This window comes from Papio anubis, chromosome 1 (genome assembly GCF_008728515.1).
Source record: "Papio anubis isolate 15944 chromosome 1, Panubis1.0, whole genome shotgun sequence".
NCBI classification, from domain to species: domain Eukaryota; kingdom Metazoa; phylum Chordata; class Mammalia; order Primates; family Cercopithecidae; genus Papio; species Papio anubis.
Genome location: NC_044976.1, coordinates 108925169 through 108947873, shown reverse-complemented (window position 1 = coordinate 108947873; position 22705 = coordinate 108925169). Strand labels below are relative to the sequence as shown.

At 49.8% G+C, this 22705-nt stretch overlaps 1 protein-coding gene across 1 annotated transcript; it reads left to right on the top strand.

The window, feature by feature from the left end:
• The first annotated feature begins 20422 nt into the window (after window positions 1-20422).
• On the top strand, window positions 20423-22371 carry KCNA10 (potassium voltage-gated channel subfamily A member 10). The gene has a single exon (XM_031651891.1). The coding sequence runs from the start codon at window positions 20807-20809 to the stop codon at window positions 22340-22342; it is 1536 nt and encodes a 511-aa protein (XP_031507751.1). The 5' UTR covers window positions 20423-20806; the 3' UTR covers window positions 22343-22371.
• The last annotated feature ends 334 nt before the right edge of the window (window positions 22372-22705 follow it).

The window sequence follows — 22705 nt, the reverse complement described above, 5'->3', positions numbered from 1 at the left end:
TCTTCTGGTTTTTTGTTTGTTTATTTGTTTTGGGTTTTTTTTGCAATTTTTCTATTGTAACTGTGTGTTTCTTTTTAGATAGGAGGAAAATAAAAAACAAAAGACCCAAAATACTGGCCTGATGCAGCTCTGATGGAAAGGTGGACCCCTGACCAGAAAGGAAGATTACTAAGGCTCATCAACCAACCACTGCAGGGAGCTTTCAGATTTAGAGGAGAAACCCCGCTCCCCCTACTAAACCTGTCCAACGGGAGCTGACAGTCTTTGCCACTGGCCTGTGGATGTTCCCTTCCTCCTATTGGTCAGCCTGGGGCCCTGACCCACCCCACACTCCAAAATTCTGTTAATTTCATCCAACATTGTTCAGGTGGCTCCTGTGCACCAGGAGCTGAGGATACAAAGATGACTAAGCCTTGGCCGGCATCCTGGAGGAGCTCACACGGAGAGACCTATTAGGACTGGCCTGCTCTGGCGGTAGGAATCTGGCTGGAGCTGAACGTTCACACTCTTCTGGCAGATGGAGATGGAAGGGTCTGGGCCAGAAGGGAACGCCTGCAGCGACAGAGCTGAGAAGGGAGCTCAGATTTTATGTGACCACCCCCACCTCCTGGGAGAAGCCAAACGGAAATAGAGCCCTGGCCCTGCCCTGAGGACAAAGACCCAAAATCTGCCTATACCTAAAGCACCCTCCGCTTTCCACCCTAGGACTCAGGGGCGGGAGGGAGGGAGGGGGCTGCCTCCAACCTTGCTCACTGCTCCATTGTTAGAAGAGGGATCTGCAAATGATGGAGGCAAGGGTTTGCCCTGCATGACTGCTGGACTGTGTGGGGATTTTTCATTAGTAGACTCCTTCAGGATGCTGATGCGAATACACCCCCATAATTACACCCCTCCCCATCTTACAGCTTCCTCAGGGATGGGTCTCCCCCTCCCCATACTGTCACTCTTGACAGGTTACCATGTGGTCAGTGGGTTTCTCTGTGAGGGTCGGAGAGGGAGGCCTGGGCCTGCTGAGAGGACTAAGCTCCCATCTGCCTTCATCAGACTAGAAACTGAGCCATTCAGAACCTGATCCAACGTGTTTTTTTCCAACCCAGTTTGATTAAAGTCAGTATCACCTGAAACCCAAGACTAATATATGTCGACAAGGACTCCCAGGTGGCCCTCTCGGCCAGGACAACTCTCCCTCCCTGCAGCCCTTTGGAAAGAAACTCAACAGGCAGGAGGCGCCATTACCACGGGGCCAGGAGCCGGGCCCTTGCTGAGTGAGACCGAGACGCCACTCTGGAAAGTCTCAGGGCATCAATATTTCATGCCGCTGGAGCTGTCTTTGTTTTTATGCAAATTGCTCAGGCTGCCAGATGGGCAAAGGCTGGCAGCGTCATCCATCACCAGGCTGTTCCCTCGTCAGCAACCTTGCCGGCTGCCAGGGCCCTGCAGGCTGGCCTCAGCTGTGGACCTCTCAGTCGGTCTGCACAGCGGGACACAGCCCCATCCTAGACACTGTGGGAGACACAGGGGAAGCCAGAGTCCTTGCTCCAGGGGACTCACAGATGGACGACTCATAATGAGATGGGAGGCAGCTCATCACTTCATTGTGAAGCTGCATACCTTTCTTTTTAACCCACAAACCTCCACCTGTGTGGAGGGCATAGCAGGGTATGATCCCCCAGTTTACAGATGGAAAATCAAGGCTCAGAGAGGCTAAAAGAATTACCAGAGGTTACCCAGCGAGTTGAGTAGTATAACTGGTCCAGGATGCGCTCCAGTACTCCAAGGTCTCACCTCTCATCTAATTCTGCTGTGAACTGTGATCTCTGCCCAACAGGGCCCTGCTGGACTGAATGAGTCAATCCGAGACAGAGGGGCTGGGATCAGCAGGCCCTGCCCCTTCCGTCTCAGCCTGCCTATGGTCTGCATGATTCCCAGAATCTGTAGCTTCCTTTCCCCATAGCTGGACTGCCTGACCCTAGTAGCACCTCAGCCAGGCACAACTAACCATTCCCTGGTTCCCAGGGCCTGAGCCCACATCTGGAAAGCCAGCCAGTGGCTGGTTCCTCCTGCAGGAGGCTTAGGGCTGTGCTTTGCTCTTGCCAGTGCTTGCCCCTCAGGATCTCGTATGAGACATACCCCAGTGTTGATGCCTGCTGGCTCCATTATGCTGAGACTCCATCGGGTCTCTGGGCTCTGCCCTGTGGGAATACCTCGCTACCTGTGCCCAGCCTCCAGCACTGCCTTCTTAGCTGAAGCTGCACACCTTTCAGGTTCCTCAGTGTGATACCCTTCCTAAAACTACTGCCAGCCTATCCCAACCCCACCAGTGGGTTTAGTCCCACCAGCCTCTTCCAGTCTACCCCTTCTGCCCCAGTCTCCCTGGTCATACAGGGACAAGGCCTCAGTCACAGCACTCAGTTCAGCCTAGTCCATCCCACATCTCCAGATGATAGGAGTGACACACAGTGGAGGACTCTCCAAGGACAAAGCCCTACATCCCAGGAGTAGAGCCTGCAGGGATTGGCCAATTCCCCTGTGATGTCACTAGGCTAGAGTCAGCTAAGCCAAAGGCTGCTGTATAACAACCCTGCCAAGGGAAATCAGAAGACCTGCCAGTAACTCACTTGGGTGACCTTGGGCAAATCACAGTCCTCTGCACCTGTACAAGTCAGGAGTAGGATCAGCAGCTTCTGAGGCCCTACTAAGACTCTGCATTCATGGGCCAGTGGTCACTATTCCTAATTGCTCTCTACCCCCTTTTACCTCTCCCCTAGGACGTAGGAGAGTGGGATGCCATAAATGACTGATGTCAAGGTTATAATGGTCCAGCAACCTTTGCACAAGCCTGAAATGGTGCACAGAGGCTGGAGAATCAACTGGAAGCACTGCTGTAGAGGGACTTCCGCATTGAGAAGGGACTAGAGTCAACTACTCCCGACACCTCCTTTCCAGAATTCCAAGTCTCAGGTTCTGTTCCTCATAGAGGAGGCAGGAGCAAAGTGCCATGGGCCATTTCCTGACTGCATGGGTTCATTTCACTCTTGCATCACAACAGTCTAGCAAAGTAGACAGCAAACTCCCCTTTCAAGTTGAGGAATTGAGACTCAGAAAGGTTAAGAATTGCACCAGGGACACAGAACCTTGGTCTGTCTGAGTCTAAAGCAACTCTTCATTATACAATGTTGTGTTGAAGGGATCCTGATGTCGTGTAGACCAGATCCTTCAAGCTTGGAGTTTGCCAGATAAACCTGGCTAACACGCACATCCCTGCCTTCTTTTGCATGTGCCTGGAAGGCTCTTCTCCATATTCTTCTTCCACTCTACAAACAAATCTCTTCTCTGCTTTGGGAGATTCCGTTTATTCTATATGACTCAGCTCCAGCTGCTCCCGAGAGGTAAGATCTTCCCCTCTTCCCTTTGCTTAGCTCCATCCTCCACCCCAATTGAAGTGCACCTTCCTCTGTGATCCCATAGCAAATACTTCTATTAGTTTCCTGTTTATTTCACAGCTCTGTTTATTGAAAGCCTGCCAGGCAGTAGGCTTAGAGTTAGGTGCATATACATGCAATATTCATCCAGTCCTCTCAGCATTCTATGAAGTGGCTCTTGATGTTTCCATCTGACAGTCCTGGATCTACATGTCTTTTTGCTTTTTGTTCCCCTCTCTCCCAACTACATCTCTGTCTTCAACACTGAGCACAGTGCTGGAGTACACACTAGCAATCATGTGCTCGTATAAGGAGAACCTGCTTGCACCACTAATGTCTTCAGGTGCTGGGAGACAACATGGAGCGGGTCCACGCTGGCCTGGAGCAGTGAAAATGAATCTGTGACCCTGAGCATTCAGGCCTGATGGCAGTTTGTTTCCTGACCTTGCAGAAAACAGCTCCTTGTTCACCTGCCCCTTTTGACTCACTCTCCCCCTGCTTTTGGGTGGCGTCTCTCTCTCCCTTCCAAGTCTGGTCCCAGCGTGCACTGTTGGGGTGATCGAAGGGTCCCTGAGGTGTACACAGCCCTGTTCCTCCTTTTGCCCCAGAAACTGGAGGACAGGCGCTTGGGTCAGAAGGGCAAGCCTAGACCGAAGCATGAGAGGCCCCGGGATCTGATAGGGGAGTTCGTTTTTCATGGCTTAGTGTCCAATTGGTCAGGTAGAGGCCCTGGGCCTTTGGCCCTGCTCCAGAGCTGATGTTGGTAAAAAACCCAGAGGTCAGAGTAGAGAGCAAGGAGATTAGTTTCTCGAGCAGGGACCAAATTGGGCTGTGTCACTTGGCCTGCATGCTGGAGAGAAGGGGGCCAGAAGAGATATCCAGGTGGAGTCAGAGCAACTGGACCTCTACTAGGCAGCATTGGGAACTAATAACTATAGCCACTAGGTTCCAGACTGTTGTGGGGAGCTAGGGAGGTCGAAGGAGTAGGGAATAAAGGGACCTAGCAGTCAGGGTTCAGGCCCCCACCCCACCCCTAATTCAAGCAGAGCAGCATCTCTTTTGTTAGTTTTATTTCAGATTTTCATGCAAAATTTCCTTTGAATAAAGAAGAATAATGATGATGGTGATGATGATGATGATAAGAACTCCCCCTGCCTTGGATTGTAAATGCCCTGGGTCTCAAACCTCAGCTCCTTTTTCATCCTTGGTCACCCAGCCTCAGGCTGAGCCAGATGAGGAAGCTAGCATTGGGCACCCCAGTCAGTGAACAGACCACACTATCAATCTTCACCCTGTTGTGGCCTGTATAGACGCTACCTAACCTCTCTTGCTGAGAACCTCACACTCCAGTCATAAGAGACTCGCTCCTCTGGCCTACATGCCATTGCACTCAAAAATCCTCCTCTCTTAAGCCTGGATGTTGACTTTGAAAAAAAAAAAAAAAAAACTTCCTCTCCTTGAATGCCTTCATAGCCTCCACCCTTTTCCTTAGCCTCAAGTACTTGTCCTTCAGCTCAAATGCCACATCCTGGGGAAGCTCTCACTGACCCTTAGGCAGAGTTAGCCCCCAACCCACTATACTCACTGCTGCCCTGCACATGGTACACACTTTTAACACAGTTTAGATTCACATTTTGGCACTGCCATCTCAGGAGCTCCCTGACCTTGAGCAAACAAACTTCCCTGGTGACTCAGTTTCCCCATCTGCAAAACTGGGATCATCATAATACCAACTCCTATTGTTGGGGAGATTAAATGAGGTCATGTAAGTAAAGCACTAGGCTCTGTACCTGGCACATTTTATATGCTCAAAAAAATGTTAGCTGCTATGAATATTGTTATTCAGTGAATTTTGGTAACCAATTTTGGGCTCTGTTTCCTGCCCCTTTTCCCTGTCATGACTTTCGCACACACAGCTCAAATGCATTGGCATTTTCTTCTCAGTCAACACTTCTGACAAGAATGGCAGGTTCCTGTGGCAATAAGAGTAGAGAAGAGAAGCAACGTCAGGAAGAGGAAAAGAAAGGAGAAAAGTGGGGTTTTTTTCTAACCACAGAAAGCCTTCTCACCCAGCCTTATGGCACTGTGATATTAAGCTGTGATCCCCACCGGTGCCTGCCATCTTTGGTGAGGGAGCACAGTCCTCTCTGAGAGCACCCTAGCCATCCTCCTGCACACAGCAGGATGCAGTTAGGTCCCCCTACCCTGTGGTCCCTGGAGCTTGTCTGCATGTGTCATAGCACAAATCTCCTCATGGTGAACGTGCCGTTGTTCGTTGCCTTCTTGTTGGGCTGCCTTCTGGACCATAAGTACCTCAAAGGCATCTGCATTTGTTCCCCCTATAACCCAAGCACCTAGCAGTTTCTTTGCCCAAAAACTGGTTGTTGATTAATAGGAAAATTAACCAATTAATAAGTCACTGGAGGTGCTGAGAAGCCCATGGGCCCCTCCTCCTCATTTCTCTTGGATTCAGGTCTCTGGAGGCTACTTCTCAGAGCCTCCAAGATAAGAGCAGCTGAGCCCCAGCCAGGTTGAGCTCAACTACCCGGATGAAAGGGAGGTACCCTGAGTACCCGAGGTGAGCCACTCCTGTACCAGGACTCGGAGCTAGGGGAAAGGAAGGGTACCCAGGCACCAAATGGATGACGTACAAAGTCTGTCAGGAGTCTGGGTTAGAGTGGTGAGGACCATTTGCTCCCTGTGTTTATTCACAGCTGGAACTGACACTACAGTGCCCACCAGCGCCAGCTCAGCTGCCCTGGCATCTGGAGCCAGGTGTGAGCCAGGTGTTCACATCTCTCCCAGGCCCAAACAAACCCCTTAGTTCCCAGGAAGCTAGACAAGGCCTTTTCTCTGGCCACAGCTATGCTCCAAGATGGCAGCCTGGAGGTCAAGGCTAATGACTAGCTGATACACCTTGATAGTTATCTTGCAAACGATGATATACCACTGGCTCAAAGGCAAACAATTTTTAGCTATGGTTATTTACAAAGCACCCCCACCAATTTCTGTTTGTCTCTAAGGTACCTGTGCATGTCCACCTGTTTTCTCCTCGACAAAACAAAACAAAAAACTTCCCAAGAACCCAAGAGCGTCCTGGAGGGATTCTGGAAGATTGGGCCAATCCGAGATTCTTTGCAGATGCTGGACATTTAACTCTATCAAACTGGTAGGAGTCATTCCACTCCTACGTATTTGCTCAAAGGAAATGAAAGCATAAGCCCACACAAAGACTAAGGCATGAATGTTCACAGCAGCTTTATTTGTAACAGCCAAAAACTGTAACCAACCCAAAAGTACATCAGCAAATGAAAGGATAAACAACTTGTGTTATATCCATTCAGTGGAATACTACACAACAATAAAAAGAAATGAGCTATTGATACATGCAACAACATTAACGAATCATAAAATATTGCTTCTGAATGAAAGGTACCAGACAAAAAAAAAAAATACATGCTGTATGATTCCACTCATACAAAATCCTAGACAATTTTATCCAGTCTGTATAAAGCAGATCTGTAGTGACTGGGAATTGGAATGAGGGAGAAGTGACAGGCATTATAAAAGGACTTAAGGAAGCTTTTCAGGGTGATAGGGATGTTCACTGTCTTGATTGAAGTGGTGGCTTCATGGGTCAAAACTTATCAAATTGTACACTTTTAATATGTACAGTTTATTCTATGTCAATCATATCTAAGTAAAGTTACTCCTACAAATCAGGTAGGAGTAACAATCGCAAAGTTATGTCCAGGGCACAGCCTCAGTTATGCCAATGGGTTCCAATCTGTATCCCAGCACCCAGCACAGTGCCAGGCGCACAGGGGCACAACAAATGTTGCTGAACCTAGTAAATAAGTCGATATTGTCCTGTTTGACTCATTTGGCCCAGGAGAAACCTTTCCTCCTGGCTTGATCACATCCACTGAGATGTCTGAAGAGCACTCGCAGCTTTAGGATGATTAATCAGTTCCATATTAACTACCTAAGCAGAACTGTGAGCAGAGTGCTCCTCAACCCACTGCCTCTTCCTCCCTTCTTCTCCTGCTGGTAGCCCTTTCAGATGCTCACTCCTCAGAGAACCCCAATATTGGTCCCAAGAGAAGAGGTAACCTAGATCAGTGCCAGAACTCTCTCTCCCCTGGCACATACGTGTCCCTGCTGAGAGGGGCCTCCCTGGGGCAAGGAAGACAGGCACAGTCCCTGGGCACAGCCTTCTGCCTCTGGGCGGTGGCAGTGTGCCAGATGTTCTGGCTCCCTCACCCACTGGTGTCTAGTCTTTTATCCACCCCTCATAGGACAGGACCAACCAGGTAACCCTGAGGGGGAAGCAACAGCAAACAGGAGTCACAGGAGGGAGGGGGAAAAAAAAAAAAAGAGAAAGGCCAAGGGAGCAGGGAGGGCATTGCTCATGGGAAGACAGTGCACCATTTACTAATGGACTCATCAGCTATTGATAGGAAAGGCCTTTGTGCCGCCCTGTTGCCTGGCCTGGGGAGCTGCGCTGTGATGGGACCTGAGCAATCATGGTGGGCCACAAACAATTCCTGAGCCAGAACTCAGATCTCAACTCAAGGAATTGGTGGGGTGGCCACCAGGCTTTCTGGGGTAGCACCCCTTCTCTAAGATGGAGGCCCACAGCAAAAGGAACAAGGCAACAGGCTGCCCTGTACATAGGAAAATAAGCTGGGAACAGCAAAAGTTTCCTCCATGAGGAACAGCCAAAGGTTTCTCATCCCAACATGGCCCCAAACACCTGCCATTAGAGCTCCCTCTGCACAAAAGGCATCTCCAGGTTCCCGAGAAAAAACCCACAATTTCCATGGGATCAGCTGATCCTCACCCAGCAGCTGCAGGGCCCTGGGATGCCAGACTGGATAGTTTTACAAAGGAAATAAGGGGAAGGGATGGGGCCTGATAATAGAGCAGTACCAGAGAAAGAGCCCAGAGCTACCCAGTGAGGAGCAGGGAGCTCTTAACACATGGGGAGGCCCTGAAGGTGCAGCCTGTGCTCCCCAAATACAGTTTTGCCTATTTTTTAATAGCAATATTTATTCCTAAATCTCCTCAGCACTTTATAGTTTACAAAGCACTTTAAGTCCATTATCTAATAATGGTCTCTTGACTATGAAAGTAGACAGAGAACATGTAGAAGTCATTGACTCAAAAATATGACAGCTATGTTTACTGAGTGATTTCGCCAGGCCAGGCGTTGTTCTAAGTGTTTTATATGTATTAATTCAGTTAAACCTCACAAAAACACTTTGAGGGGTATACTATTATTCTCATTCCCATTTATAGATAAGAAAATGGAGGCTCAGAGAGGTTAGGTAATTTGTCCAAGGTCACACAGCTAGTAGCTAAGCCTGAATTTGGACCCAGGCAATCACCTCCAGAGCCTATGTGCTGAACCATTGTGCTGTATTGCCACAGAGAGACTAAGGAAAGTGCTCAAGGTCACCAGCAATTAAATGCTATAAACTCAATGCCAGGTCTTCTAGCTCTCATACAGTCTTATCCCACCTCTCTGCCTCGCCGTCATATTATTACCCAAATACACCCCCTCAGGATGGTAAGGTCAGAGAGCTGGGGCAGTGTCCTTCCTCTCCACCCCCAAGGATCTGGGACACAGGACTAGAAAGTTTTATAAAGGAAGTAAGGTGGGGAGGGGTCCTCTCCCTGAGGAGGGGGCCCTTCCCATCATTGTCTCTCCTCCAGGCCACAGCCCTCCCAGGGAACTGGCAGGGGTCTGGCTAGAGTTTGAGAAAGCTCTGTATATCAGCTCAGTCAGGCCAAGGTTCCAGCCCTCAGGTCCCATGGGACTGAACCAAGCACCCTTCTTTATCCCCTACCCTGACCCTTCCCGCAGCAGGTGGGCAGAGGCCCATCCTAAACTCTTCAGTGCCAGGCAGGGGCCAGTCACTGAGGAGACTAGGAAAGCAATGCCTGACTTGATCAGCCAGTCACGCAAGGTATCCTATGAGTGGGGGTAACGATTGGGAGACACAAGCCCACCACCACCACCCTCTGCTGCCTGCATGTTATCACTGGCTTTAGGAAACACCCTGAGTCAGTAGCTAACTCAAACCCTGAGTGCATCAGTATCTGATCTGTGCATCTTCAGCCCTGACGTTGGAAGGTTGTACTTTCCTGAGTTCACTTTGCCCAGTTTGGCCCTGAAGCCCTGCCACCCTGTACCCTGCCCACTGACCATGACTGGATCCTCTCTCCAGCTTCCTCCAGAGACAGAGATAGCCAGGGAGATCCTGTTTCACAGAAGGATAGGATTTCTGAATCCCAGGCACCAGTTGGGCAGGCTCCTTCTTGCCAATCTTCCTCTTCACCTCGAGAACAGCAGATCCCCCATGGAGAGCTGACCCAGCCGGCGCACCCAAAGCTCACTCAGGCCGAAGAAGACACACCTTCTCTTCTACTGCTCCTGCTGGTGAGTTCTTGGACACATTTTATTCTTTTGCCCCACACTTCAATCTCTGCACCTGGTTCTTAACTACCATATCTAAGGGCCCCAAGTGTCTTTCTCCTGGAGTTCCTGGAGCATTCCAGGGAAATTCAGTTGCATGCATGGCAACAAGCACACGCTAGCCAGATCGGTTCATCTCCCAGCGAGACACATTATTCTTATGGTCTATGTTCCTGGCTCATTTAGCCCTCAGCCCTCCAAGAACACCAGTTTCAGTTCCCCACCTATGTCTGGACCTTGTCTTTCCACAAGAAGAAAGCAGAGCTGCCCCCACAACCCCAAGCACCATGCCCCTTTCTGCTCCAGAAATTCTGGAGCCTTCTTGGGGTTTAAGGAGGCCCCAGAGCCCCACTATCAGTCCTCCGCTCAAAGCCCCACGTAAGAGTCAATAGAAGAACAGGCCTAGAAGCCAGCAGCAGAAGAACTTTAGCCAGGAGAATAGAGAATGACCTCCGTGGTATTTCCTCAGGCACATAGGCAGCCTCACTGCCCGCTCCACCCACCATAGGCAAATGCCTGCAATTCCACCACGGGTGCTTTGTTCTGTAGCTCATGCCTTTGTGCACCAATCAATTAATTATTCAACAAATATTTTCAGAGGTTCTTCTATGTGCAAGGCAACATATTAGGTACTGGGGTGATACAAGGATATGAATCCTTCCCCCAAATCTCTCTGTACACATTATTATTTCCTCCACTTTATGGATGAGGAATTGAGACACAAAGAAGTTAAGTAGCACGCTTAAGGTCATGCAGCTTAATTAATGCTGGAACGTAGCTATAGTGTAGTTCTTAAGGGAGGTAACCCCAAGAAAATAACTCAGGATTGGGGTGCTCACAATAAAGGAGAGGCTGGCATTTGGCATTTTGTTGGTCAGTGTCAACACTTACCCACAGGGTTTGCTTGCCTGGCCCTGGGCTGCCTGTTCAGGGAAAGAAAGGCAAGGAAGAAGGTATGGTGGGCGACAGCCAGGTGGAGCAGGGGCCAAGAGCACTCCCCCCTCCAGTTCCCTGGTGGATGCTACATGTGTCCACAGACGCTAGAATTGGCTGCAGCGAGTAGATGAGGCCAGGGTCCCACCACAACATGGGAGACAGAGGCACACACAGGATGTGTGCCAGGCTGGGTGTGGAGGGATTCACTGGAGGCCTTGTGCAGGGGTGACTTGATCCACCCTGGCTGTGCGGAGGAGCACCCAGGTAACCACATCGGGAGGCCAGAAAGAACTGAGGAGGCCATGGCAGCAATCCAGGCAAGGAGTGACATCTGAACAATGGCTGGCAATGGGACGGAGAAAGGGGAGAGGTGGGGCAGAGATGGGACCTCATGGAGGCAGATCCCACAGGCTTTGGAAACTAATGGGTGTAAAGGTCTGAGAGAAAGAGGCCTTTACCTGAGCAGAGAACCAGACCAGGGCACACTCTGGGGGCAGGAGAAGACACTGTGAGCTCAGACAATCACAGGGGCGCCAAAGGAAGGCTCCAGTTATGCTTTCACAGCCTGGCCAAGGCAAGGCAGCTGTTCCCCAGGGCAGCCAGGCCTGGGCTCCTGCACACACTGTAACCAGCTTTGACATCATGCTCGTCATGTGTCTGATGCTGTTGTGTTTTACATTCACCCCTTTAATTATCTTGACAGCCCTATGATATAGGTATTCTCATTTTACAAATGAAGAAACTGAGGCACAGAGATTAAGTGTCTTGCACAAGGCCACAGGACTAGTTGGTTACAGAGCTGAGATTGCAAACCCTGCTGGCTCCAGAGTCAATGCTTGTAAACACCGTACTAAACAAACTGCCTCCTGGGAGGATGAAAGGAGGATGTGGGGAAGGGATGAGGCAACTTTAGGTAAATTCATCAATGGTGAATTGCAGCATGTTATTGAGAAAATCAGAGAAGCACCTTAGTTCAGAAAGGCTTCTCATCAGGTGGGCAAACCTGGCTCAGGGATGGTGAATCTATCCCCTGTGTTTTCACGAGCATTCTGACATCTGTTATCTCACATGGGCTTCAGATCTATTCATTCAACACAGATGTTGTTAGGAACCTTCCATGCAGAGTATCAGGGGATAGTCTGCAGGGCAGATATTTGTATGACTGTTTTAAAGATGAAGGAACTAAGATTTAGCAAACTAATGTGACTCCCCTAAAGCTACACAGCTGGTGAGACGCAGAGGCAAACCTGAACTCATGTCCACAGACTCCACATCCCATGCTCTCCAGCCGATAAACTGGCTTCATGAAAATTGGTGGCTGAGAGCCAGGTGGCAAGAGTGGAGGGTTAAATAGAAATGTCCCCTACCTTACAATTTCATCTAAAACCATTCCTTCTTATATTCTGGGAATGGGTAAAAACAGACCCATATTTCGGGGGATGGGAAGGAGACGTTGCACAGGAACAAAAACCCCAGCACACTACTGCTAATCTGCCTTTCCCCATCTCACACCCCACAGCTCAGCTGAGCTGGTCAAGAAGGAAGCTTGGTAGGGCTCTGTCTAAGCTCCCTCAGGGAGCAGCAGCTGGATACCGGGTGAGAGGTTGAAACTGGGACCTAGTGGAGGACAGGGCATGGTGAGTGTACGGAGAGCGCTCGGCTCAGCCCCAGCTCTCTGCAGTGTCCCTCCTAGCTCCACACCTCCCCAGGGACCTGCTTAGTAAGGCTGACACCCAGAACTCTGCAGAGGGCCAGCCCAAAACTGCAATGAGCTTTCCACTTCCCAAAGTCCAAAGGGTAAATACCCATGACAGACTCGAGCAGAAGCTGCATTGCTGAAGGTGCAGGTACTGATGAAACCAGCTCCTCAGCTACCACCATGCACAGGCAGAACCTGCAGGAAGTTCCTCAGGTTTCCAGACCCATTACTTCTTTGTGGTCTCTCCTGGTATCCAGAAACTGCACTCATTACCATCAGAGGCAGATGCTCGCTTCTCTCCAGAGCAAACAAGAAGGCAATATGGGGACTTGACGGTGAACAAAATCAAGAGGTCCAGGAAAAAGACCCCAGGAGTCCTGCCTCCCAGTTGGCTTCCAGAGCAAAAGTATTTCACCCAGTGCTGGGAGACAGCTGTTCCAGTCTCCACGGTTCATAGCTGTTAAATCGTAAGCTCTTATATTCCCGCAGGAATGAATTATTCCGTGATCGTTCTTTTCAGCATCGCTGCTGTTGCTCGGGTTTTAAATGAAAGAACTCTTGCCCGCATCATTTCATCCCTTTAGGAAGCTAGCTTTGTCCTTGAGCAGTCCGCATAGGGAGAGAGACAGACTGCCCACGCTGTGCCCATCGACACTCTGACAAGGAAGAGAGTCACGTGACCAGCTTTCTGCGCCCCCTCCAGCCCTCCTTGTCTTCTTTCAATTGCTCCAAGTAACAGAACATTCTCCTGTTCTGAGAGGCAGAGAGACTAGATGGGAGAAGGGGGTGTCAGGGCACACCCGGAACAGAAACATCTGTGCAACGTGGGTGGTTTTGGGGACTGCAGACTTGTGCATGGGAACCCTCTCATGTGTGCCTGCATATTTACACCAGTACATGTCTATCTCCGTCTTCAGGTATCTTGGTAATTCTATGTGCAGCATGGATATGTCCGTGGCTGTGTGAGAAGACACACATAGCCATGCTGGTGTGTGCTTGAGTGTATCTGTTGTGGATATTTGTGTATCTGTTTGTCTGTGCTGTATGTGTGTGTCCATGTCTCTGTGTAAGTGTGTGGACACTGCCCCTGGCTGAATGACATTTGGCCACATGTGGTAGTGGATCTGCTATTGTGGAACTGTGATAGAAACGGGTTTGAGACACAGCTTCATAACATAGTGACTGAAGGACTACGGGCCAATCATACAGCTTTCTGGACTTCAGTTGTCTTACTTGCTAAATGGGGGTAATAATCTCCACATTTCTTAGGGCACATCGTGAGGCTCACATCCTGTGTGGAACCGTGTGGTCAGCAGGAGTGTAGGTAACCAAGTGACCACCTCACCCCTCACGGCAGAACAGGAGGAAGCAGCTTCATCACAGACAGAGGGGCTTAGAGCATGGGCCATACAAGTTCTACCCAGCCTCGGATGGCCCAGGAACATCGCTCCCCGAGGCCTTCCCCTTACTGACCATCATGCCTGTCCCAGCAGGCTCGGCATCAGCATGGACAGCCTCTGAAAGGGCCTGGCTGCTCTACTAGTAAGGGTGAAACTCACCCATTTTACTGATGGCAGGACAGGGAAAGGAGGAATGGCCATCCCCACCCCATGGTCCCTGACCAGGCCCAACTAATAGCAGCTGCCAGCATTTGCTGAGTGCCTACTGCATGCTGTGTGCTTTCTATGTGACATCATTTTCTCACCACACCCTTTCCAGGGAGGTGCTAGCAAGGCCACTGTAAAGATGAAGAACCCTAAGTGAAGGGAGCATAAGTAACTTGTTCTCTGTCACACAGACAGTAAGTGGCCAAGCCAGGATTGGGAGCTGGCCCTCCTGTCTGCCCCCAGAGCCTGTACTCCTGACCAGGATGGACAGCCTGCCTCAGGCCGGATGAGGGGCAGCCCCCACACCCAGCCTGCTGACCTCCCCACTGAATTCAGGTCTCCTGATGGGCGCTGCTCTCGGTTTCCAGCTCTACCCTTTCCATGTCCCTAAAGCTGACATCGCCACCTCTGCTTTCCACTCAGAAAGGCTGGAGGAGCTGGGCACTCGAGGGACCACAGGGGCTACAGTGAGCAGCAGAGCCAGTGAGTCTTGCCTAGGACCCCATCTTACCTTTCCCTGGTTGGGGAAACTGAGGCTCTTGGAGAGTGAGGCAACATAATCCCGACCACGTGAGACAGAGAAGAACAGAATCCACACTCTTCCAGCCAGGCTGTGGTTCAGCATGAACCGAAGAGGTGGGGCTTGGCTCTAAGAGGGGCAGAGACCAGAAAGGGGCGGGTTTGAGAGCCAGTCACTGGGGAGAATCTGCAAGACCTGAGACCTGGCTGACCCTAAGGTGAAAGAAAAGCGGCATCGAAGAGGGAAGTAAAGGGTCCTCGGAGTGGCCCAGGGATTGCTTCCAGTAAGACAGCAGCGCCCTCTTCTGTCCAGTCACAAGCGGTGCCACGGTTTGTGTTTCAACCCCATCTTCCTTCAGTCCTTCACTCACTTGCTCAAGGACCGGAGAGCCAGGCCCAGCTGCTGAACCCCTCATCCTCCTACCTGTTTCCAGCCCTGCGACATCTGAGCTCCCTGTCACCGGGGGCTTGGGGCCCTGAGATGCAGTACACACAGTTGTCTTTGCATGATTACTTATTTCAACCATTCTCTGACTAAGGAACAGCTGCTGCCTCACCTGAATGTAGGAGGTGTTGGAGTTGCTAGGCAACCAAAGTTGACCCATGGGGAAAGGCCATGGGATGGGTTCTAGACACTGCCTGCTTGGTATAGCTCTGTGACCTTGAAAAGCCAGGTCCACAGCCCTGGCATTAGCCACAGATGTCTACACGTCTGTTCTGGGAGAAGCACAGGGCTGAGCCCCTCCCCATGCCCTGCCTGCAGGAAGTGCCTGGTCCAGTCAGGGAAGAGGTTACCTGAACCACAAAGCCTCATCCTCAGTCTGGCTGCCAACATGAAGAGCTACAGGGCATAGAAGGGCCAGCTGGGATGGCTGAGGTCTGCGTCACGTGGGCAGGGAAGCTTCCCAAAAAAGATCAGTTCCCATCCTACTGCATGCCAGCCAAAGTGCTGTACACTATCTCATTCTTTCTCCCCAAGAAGCCAGAAGAAAGATGTGATTAGACCCAGTTAGAGGGGAAGAAAGCAGGTTCACAGAGGTGGTGATGTGCCTAAGGTCACATACCTGGTGGGTAAAAAGATGGGATTCAAACTCAAGTCCGTCTGGCTGTTGGGGAAGGGCGATGAGCAGAGGTCAGAAGATAGGAAAGCATAGGGGTCTCCGGGATAGTGAGGGGGTCAGCCTGTTCCCACGTGCCAGATGCCGAGGGACCCAAAGATGACAAAGTTCTAGGAGATAAAACATTAATCAAATAAAATGCCGAGAAGGAAATGTAGACATATTCCAGGGGGTGCTCAGAAGGGCAAGAGTGCCTTCACCTGGAGTCCTTAGAGAAAGCGTCACCTTCAGGTGAGGTTAGAAGTAAAGTATGCAGGTGGCAGGACCTGCCCACGTGGTGGCCAGGAGGGAGGAAAGTACAAGTATGTTCAGCAGGGAAAAGAGATCTGTTTCAACCCAGTGCACTGTCTCAGCACTGTGCCAGGCAAGCACAGAGATTACATGTCAAATTGGACGTTATGGACGACTCTTGAAAGTGATGATCACTTCAGCTATGGGTGAGAGCTCAGCCTGGAGTGATGGCAATTCCATCGAGGCCCTGGATCACTGGGCAGATCAAAAGATCTAAGACTCAAAGGGGATCACGCAGAGCAGACTCCAGGCCCCTGCCCATTGCAATGGGAGCCAGCCCCCAAATACCCACAGCTCTGCAGTTCCAGCCTCGCCAAGTGACTCACCCCAACCAAGGCATCCGTCTCCTTCCAGAGTGTGGGGCAGAGGGGGGCAGCCCAGGCTGTGAGTCCAAGGGGCAGAAACAACTCTGATCTTGACTGTTATGAAATAGTAGTTATAGTACAAAAGCCTATCGAAAGAGTGAAACCCTTCCACAGAAGCAGATATTTTCCAGTGCAAATAGAGGCTTCTCTCACACCCCTAAACAGACAAAATGCCAAGCACCTAGCTGAGAGAGCCAGCCTGCCATGGCCAGGGGGCTTCCTTGACATTGTGCACATTTCTGAGAGAGGATAAAGTACCCACAGCCTGATCTGCAGGGATATAGCACTGCTGGGTGGTCTCTGGGCACCAAGATTGGCCCTGGGCTTCAGGGTACATTCACTTTTTCGAAACAGTTTGCTGAGCTCTTGCAACATGAGCAGACACGGTGCTGCGCACCGTGGTGAGCACTGTGCAAGAGTAAGCCCCTTTTTCCACACGACCCATGCGGTTTACAGAGCATCCTCATACCATCTCCTTTGGTCCTTGCTAAAATCTTGAGGAATCACTGGCAAACCATGCACTTTTATTTCTTTTGTTTGTGTGATTGCCTTTTTTTTTTCCTTTTTACAGATTTGTTGAAATACAATGACGCACATTAAACTTAGAGTGTGCTACTTGGTAAGTTTTGACTAGTGAATAGACTTGTGAAACCATCACAAAATCAAAATAAGAAGCATAAACTTCACCCCTACAGTCTTGAGCCCCTTTGTAACTCCGCTCTCACCCTCTCCATCCTCATCCCCAGGCAGTTGCTGATCTGCTTCCTGTCATTCTAGATTAGTTTGCATTTTCTAGAATTTCATATAAATAGAATTATTCTATATGCGTATCCTTTTTATCTAGCTCCTTTGACTCTGCATATTTTCTTATTACAGATGAAAAAATGGAGTCTGGATGAGGTAATGCAAGCAGTCAGTAATCACAGAACTGTAGAGGCAATGCAGGTGTCCTGGCCCTGAGCCCATGCACCAACCACCACCCCTCATTCATTCATCACTCATTCATTCACTCACTTACCAGAGATGAATTGCATGCATAGGTGGGCTAGCCAAGGGGTGCATAAGACAGACATGGTCCCCGCCTTCATGAGCTTACAACTCTTCATTCCTTCATTCATTCACCTACTTAACAAGCAAGTGCTTAGCAAATAATCACTCTACATCCACAGGATACACTGTTTGAAATTGGCACTGCCCCACTACCTCCAACACCACCCTGCCCCTCATCAGCCACCCTCCTACCTGCAACTTTGAGCTGGACACTGGGGTGATGCAGGTGGGATCAGAGGGGAATCATGTCCTCCACGACCAAGCAGGCTGATAGGAAAAGCTCTGCAAAACACAATCATGTACCCTGAAAACTTGCAAGAGAGCTGAAGAGTGAAGGCTGACCCCATGGAAGCTGGTGCTCCAAACTGAGGACAAAAGTGAGCATCTACACAAGCAGACTAGCAGCACAGGGAGACAGAGGGCTCTCCCAGACACTGGCCAGGGCAGGCTCCTGGGACAAGGTAGGATCTGAACAGTCCCCAGATTGGCAGGGAGGAATAGATAGTCGGGGGAGGGCAGGGGAGTAGAAAGCATATGAGAAGCAGGAGCAAGACAAGGATGAAGACATGGAGTCGGGACTGGGCCGAGCAGAAGGGGAGAATAGTGAGCTGAGAATTCCTTCTGCAGTTCTTCACGTGAAACATGCTTTCTACAAGCATGTTATATTGGGTCTATGTGTGGAGCAGACGGGAGGAAAGTGTAAAGGGTGATTTTTGTAATTTTACAATTTACGTTTACAATTTACAAAGTGCTTTCACTGTTATTACCTTATTTCATTCTCAGTATAATCTTTGAGATGGGAATTACTATTATTTTTACCCACTTTATAGATTAGAAAGTTGAGTCATAAAACCCAATTATTTGCTATAAAATATACACTCCTAAGTGGTGGGGCAGAGCCTCATACCAGGTCCTTATCCTCAAGACAGTTCTCCTTTCTCTTTGTTTTAATGATTAACGTTTACTACTAATGGGGCAGGTGGAGCCGCCTGCACAGCACATTTCTATAGACCACGGAATATGCTGTTTGACCTTGGCACTGTCTGCCACCTCCACACCATCAGACCCTCATCAAACACCCTCCTATCTGTCACTCGACCTGGGGGTGGAGATGACAAAGAGGCACCTAGGAGGCGGGGAGAAGGGAAATGGCCTGGCTCCCAGAAAAGGAAGTTAATTATTTGGCCAGAGAAGCTCTCCCTAATCCCACAAGCTTGTTGCCGCTGACCTCCAGAGAATTTCCTGATAAGGGTAACTCTAGCCTTGGCTAGAACCATGGAAGTGGTTCCCAAACCTTGCCCAAAGCTCACTGAAGGTACTCGTTCCGCTAAGAAAGCGGGACTGATTCACACCTGGAAGATAATCAGCAGGGAGCACCACCTGCGATCCAAGACCCCATGGGAGAAAATGGTGCTCCAAAGACACAAGATGAGCACAGAGCTGGAGTCCCCCACTGACAGCCATCCAGCTGCCAAGCAGTTCAGGAAAGGCCCCCAAATCATCATGCGAATCACTGTGAAGGGATAGCTACATTTCTCCAGGGCTTACCATGTACAGACCAGGATTTGAGCTTGGGTGGACTGATTCTATTCTCAGATTCCATCCTGCCTCCCAGCCATCCTACTGCTCGCTGAGCCTTGCACAGCAGGCTGGCATCTGGCATGCTTGGCAGTGGGCACATCCTTCCTCATTCCACAGCTGAGGAAGCAGTAGCTCCATGAAATGAGGCTGTTTGCAATAGCCACACACTCCTGAGAGGTAGAATGGGTACTCCACCAGTGCTGACCAACCAGACTTCAGCTCATCACTCGACACATGGCACCTGAACTGAGAAAAGGGGTCATGGGGTGGAAAGAGCTCTGGGCCCCTGACAATTCTGTGGCCCTGGCCTACAGCTCCCCACAAGGCTCGGCTCCCATATAGGGACTCCATGGTCTGTCGGGAAAGGCCCTGGGCCAGAAGGCTGTGGCCAGGTTTAGGTCAGGACTCCGTAGCACTAGTTATGTGACCTTGAGAAGTCACTTTGTCCCTGTGATTTGCTTTCCCCATCTGCAAAACAGAGATAACATCTAACCTCCCATGATTATTGTCATCTAATGAGGTAAGTGAATGTGGAATCACTTTGAGAAGACTACAACACTACACTGCAGGTTAGCCTTGTCCCTGTAAAGCAAACCTCTCCAAGGCTATGACCACTACAGATTTTGCCTGAAGCTAAGTCTCTTACTTCTCTCCCATTCCGACCCCGAGCCTGCCTGGCTTCGGTTGAAATTGAAGCTAGAATGAACCTGAGGAAAGAAATATTAGTCTATGTGTATAGATGTCCAAGCCCACTGGGCATGATTTCCTAACCCCAGCTCCAGCGCGCACGCACACACACACACACACACACACACACAATTATTTACTTCCTTTCCACCTAAAATGATTTCTCAGAATGAAATTACTCCCTATGGACACCTTGGGCCCAGGCTAAAAAACTTCTAATTGCCGGTAGTTTCTAAAGTGCTTGTTATGTGGGAAAGTTGACAAAAAACAACAATAGCTATAATATAGTGATCTTTCTTTCCACCAAGCATTCTACACGTGCTATCTCATTTGAGGTACCTTCAAAACAACTCTAGGAGGTATTTCCAGGCGAGGGGTCGTTTAGAGGACACTGTCGATTGGCCAGCCCAGCCTCTTGTTTTTCCTTTCCAAACGAATCCCCACTGGGTCCACAGGTCTGGTTCCATCCTTCACCACTGGGTCCAGAAGCAGGGGTGAAGGTGACATAAAATGGTTGAATTCCAGATATATTTTGAAGACTTGTAGACATGACCAAAAGGATGTGTGAAGGACTGGCTGTTGCTGTGAGAGGAAGAGAGGCATTACGAATGAGATTGGGCATGGAGACGTGTTTGGGTAGACAGAAGGCTTCATGCAAATACAAGATCATACTTTTTATTATTAAAGAATGTTAACTTCCTCTTTTAGCATGGCCCCTCTGCCATCACATATGAAGACCATCCTTTGCTGGGGAGAATCTCTCCCTCTTTGCCAGGATCCTTTTTTTTGGCAATTTCTCCTAGTTATTAGTTTATGCAAACTCAGGGGTTCAAAATGATTTCAAGGGAAGCATGTTGCCAAAATAACCATGATGTTCCTTCCCAAGCTACAAATAAGTAATTGATTAGCCCACTGGTATGCCTTACCTCAATAAACAAGGGCCAGTTGTATTCTGCCCTGGATCCTGTATAATGAACTTCTTCTTCTCCATAGCTCACAGGAGGCAGCAAAGGCTGAGGATCTTCATGCTTCTTCCCTGGCTCCCCTAGAATGGATGTGTGTGGCTGGAAAGAAATGGAGGTTGCGCTGGTCAATTTTGATAACTCAGATGAAATCCAAGAAGAGCCAGGCTATGCCACAGACTTCGACTCAACCAGCCCAAAAGGCCGGCCTGGGGGCAGCTCCTTCTCCAACTGGAAGATCCTCATCAGCGACAGCACCAACCATGAGACGGCCTTCTCCAAGCTTCCGGGAGACTATGCTGACCCCCCAGGGCCTGAGCCAGTGGTACTGAATGAAGGAAACCAGCGGGTGATCATTAACATTGCTGGGCTGAGATTTGAGACCCAGCTCAGAACCCTCAGTCAATTCCCAGAGACTCTCCTGGGAGACCGGGAGAAAAGGATGCAGTTCTTTGACTCCATGAGAAATGAGTATTTCTTTGATCGGAACCGGCCCAGTTTTGATGGAATCCTATATTATTACCAATCTGGTGGGAAAATTCGGCGCCCAGCCAATGTTCCTATTGATATCTTTGCTGATGAAATCTCTTTCTATGAGCTGGGTAGTGAGGCCATGGACCAGTTCCGGGAGGATGAAGGCTTCATCAAAGACCCTGAAACACTGCTACCCACCAATGACATCCACCGTCAGTTCTGGCTCCTCTTTGAATACCCTGAGAGCTCCAGTGCTGCCCGTAGTGTGGCCGTGGTCTCAGTGTTGGTTGTGGTCATCTCCATCACCATCTTCTGCCTGGAGACACTGCCAGAGTTCCGGGAGGATAGGGAGCTGAAGGTGGTCAGAGACCCCAATCTCAACATGAGCAAGACAGTCGTCTCCCAGACCATGTTCACTGACCCTTTCTTCATGGTGGAGTCTACCTGCATCATGTGGTTCACCTTTGAGCTGGTGCTCCGGTTTGTGGTCTGCCCCAGCAAAACTGACTTCTTCAGGAACATCATGAACATCATTGACATTATTTCCATTATCCCCTACTTTGCAACTGTCATCACAGAGCTTGCCCAGGAGACAGAGCCGAGTGCCCAACAGAGCATGTCCCTGGCCATCCTGAGGATCATCCGCCTGGTGAGGGTCTTCCGCATCTTCAAGCTCTCCCGCCACTCCAAGGGGCTACAGATCCTTGGGCAAACACTGAAGGCATCCATGCGGGAGTTGGGGTTGCTCATCTTCTTCCTCTTCATTGGAGTCATCCTCTTCTCCAGCGCAGTCTACTTTGCTGAGGTGGATGAGCCAGAGTCCCATTTCTCTAGCATTCCTGATGGCTTCTGGTGGGCAGTAGTCACCATGACAACTGTAGGTTATGGGGACATGTGCCCGACCACCCCAGGGGGGAAGATTGTGGGCACTCTGTGCGCCATTGCAGGGGTCCTCACCATTGCCCTCCCTGTGCCTGTCATTGTCTCCAACTTCAATTACTTCTACCATCGGGAGACTGAGAATGAGGAAAAGCAGAACATCCCAAGTGAAATTGAAAGAATCCTCAACGGTGTAGGCTCAAGAATGGGCAGCACAGACTCTCTTAGTAAGACCAATGGTGGCTGTTCCACAGAGAAGTCCAGGAAGTGATCAGTCCAGGGCTTCTTGGGTCCATCCTGTCTCTCTTCTCTCTTCTCTCTCCCTCACTTTTTCCCCTCTTCTTTCTCTCCCTTCCTTCTGCCTTCCCTTCCTCCCTTCATTCCTTCCTCTTTCCCACTCCCTTCTCTCACTTCATCTTTCCAAAGACCAAAATGTATCTTTTGTGATCAATAAGTATCTCTGACTACAAGCTATTTTAATAAGCCCATACTTCTACTGTATTTTCTAAATTGTTTATTTTCAATACGTTATAGAAAGATTTGGGTCTCTTTTCCTATGAAGAGATAGTTCAGGTCCCCAGACCAGAAATATTGGTATCACCTGGGAGCATGAAAATGCAGAATCTAGGCCTAC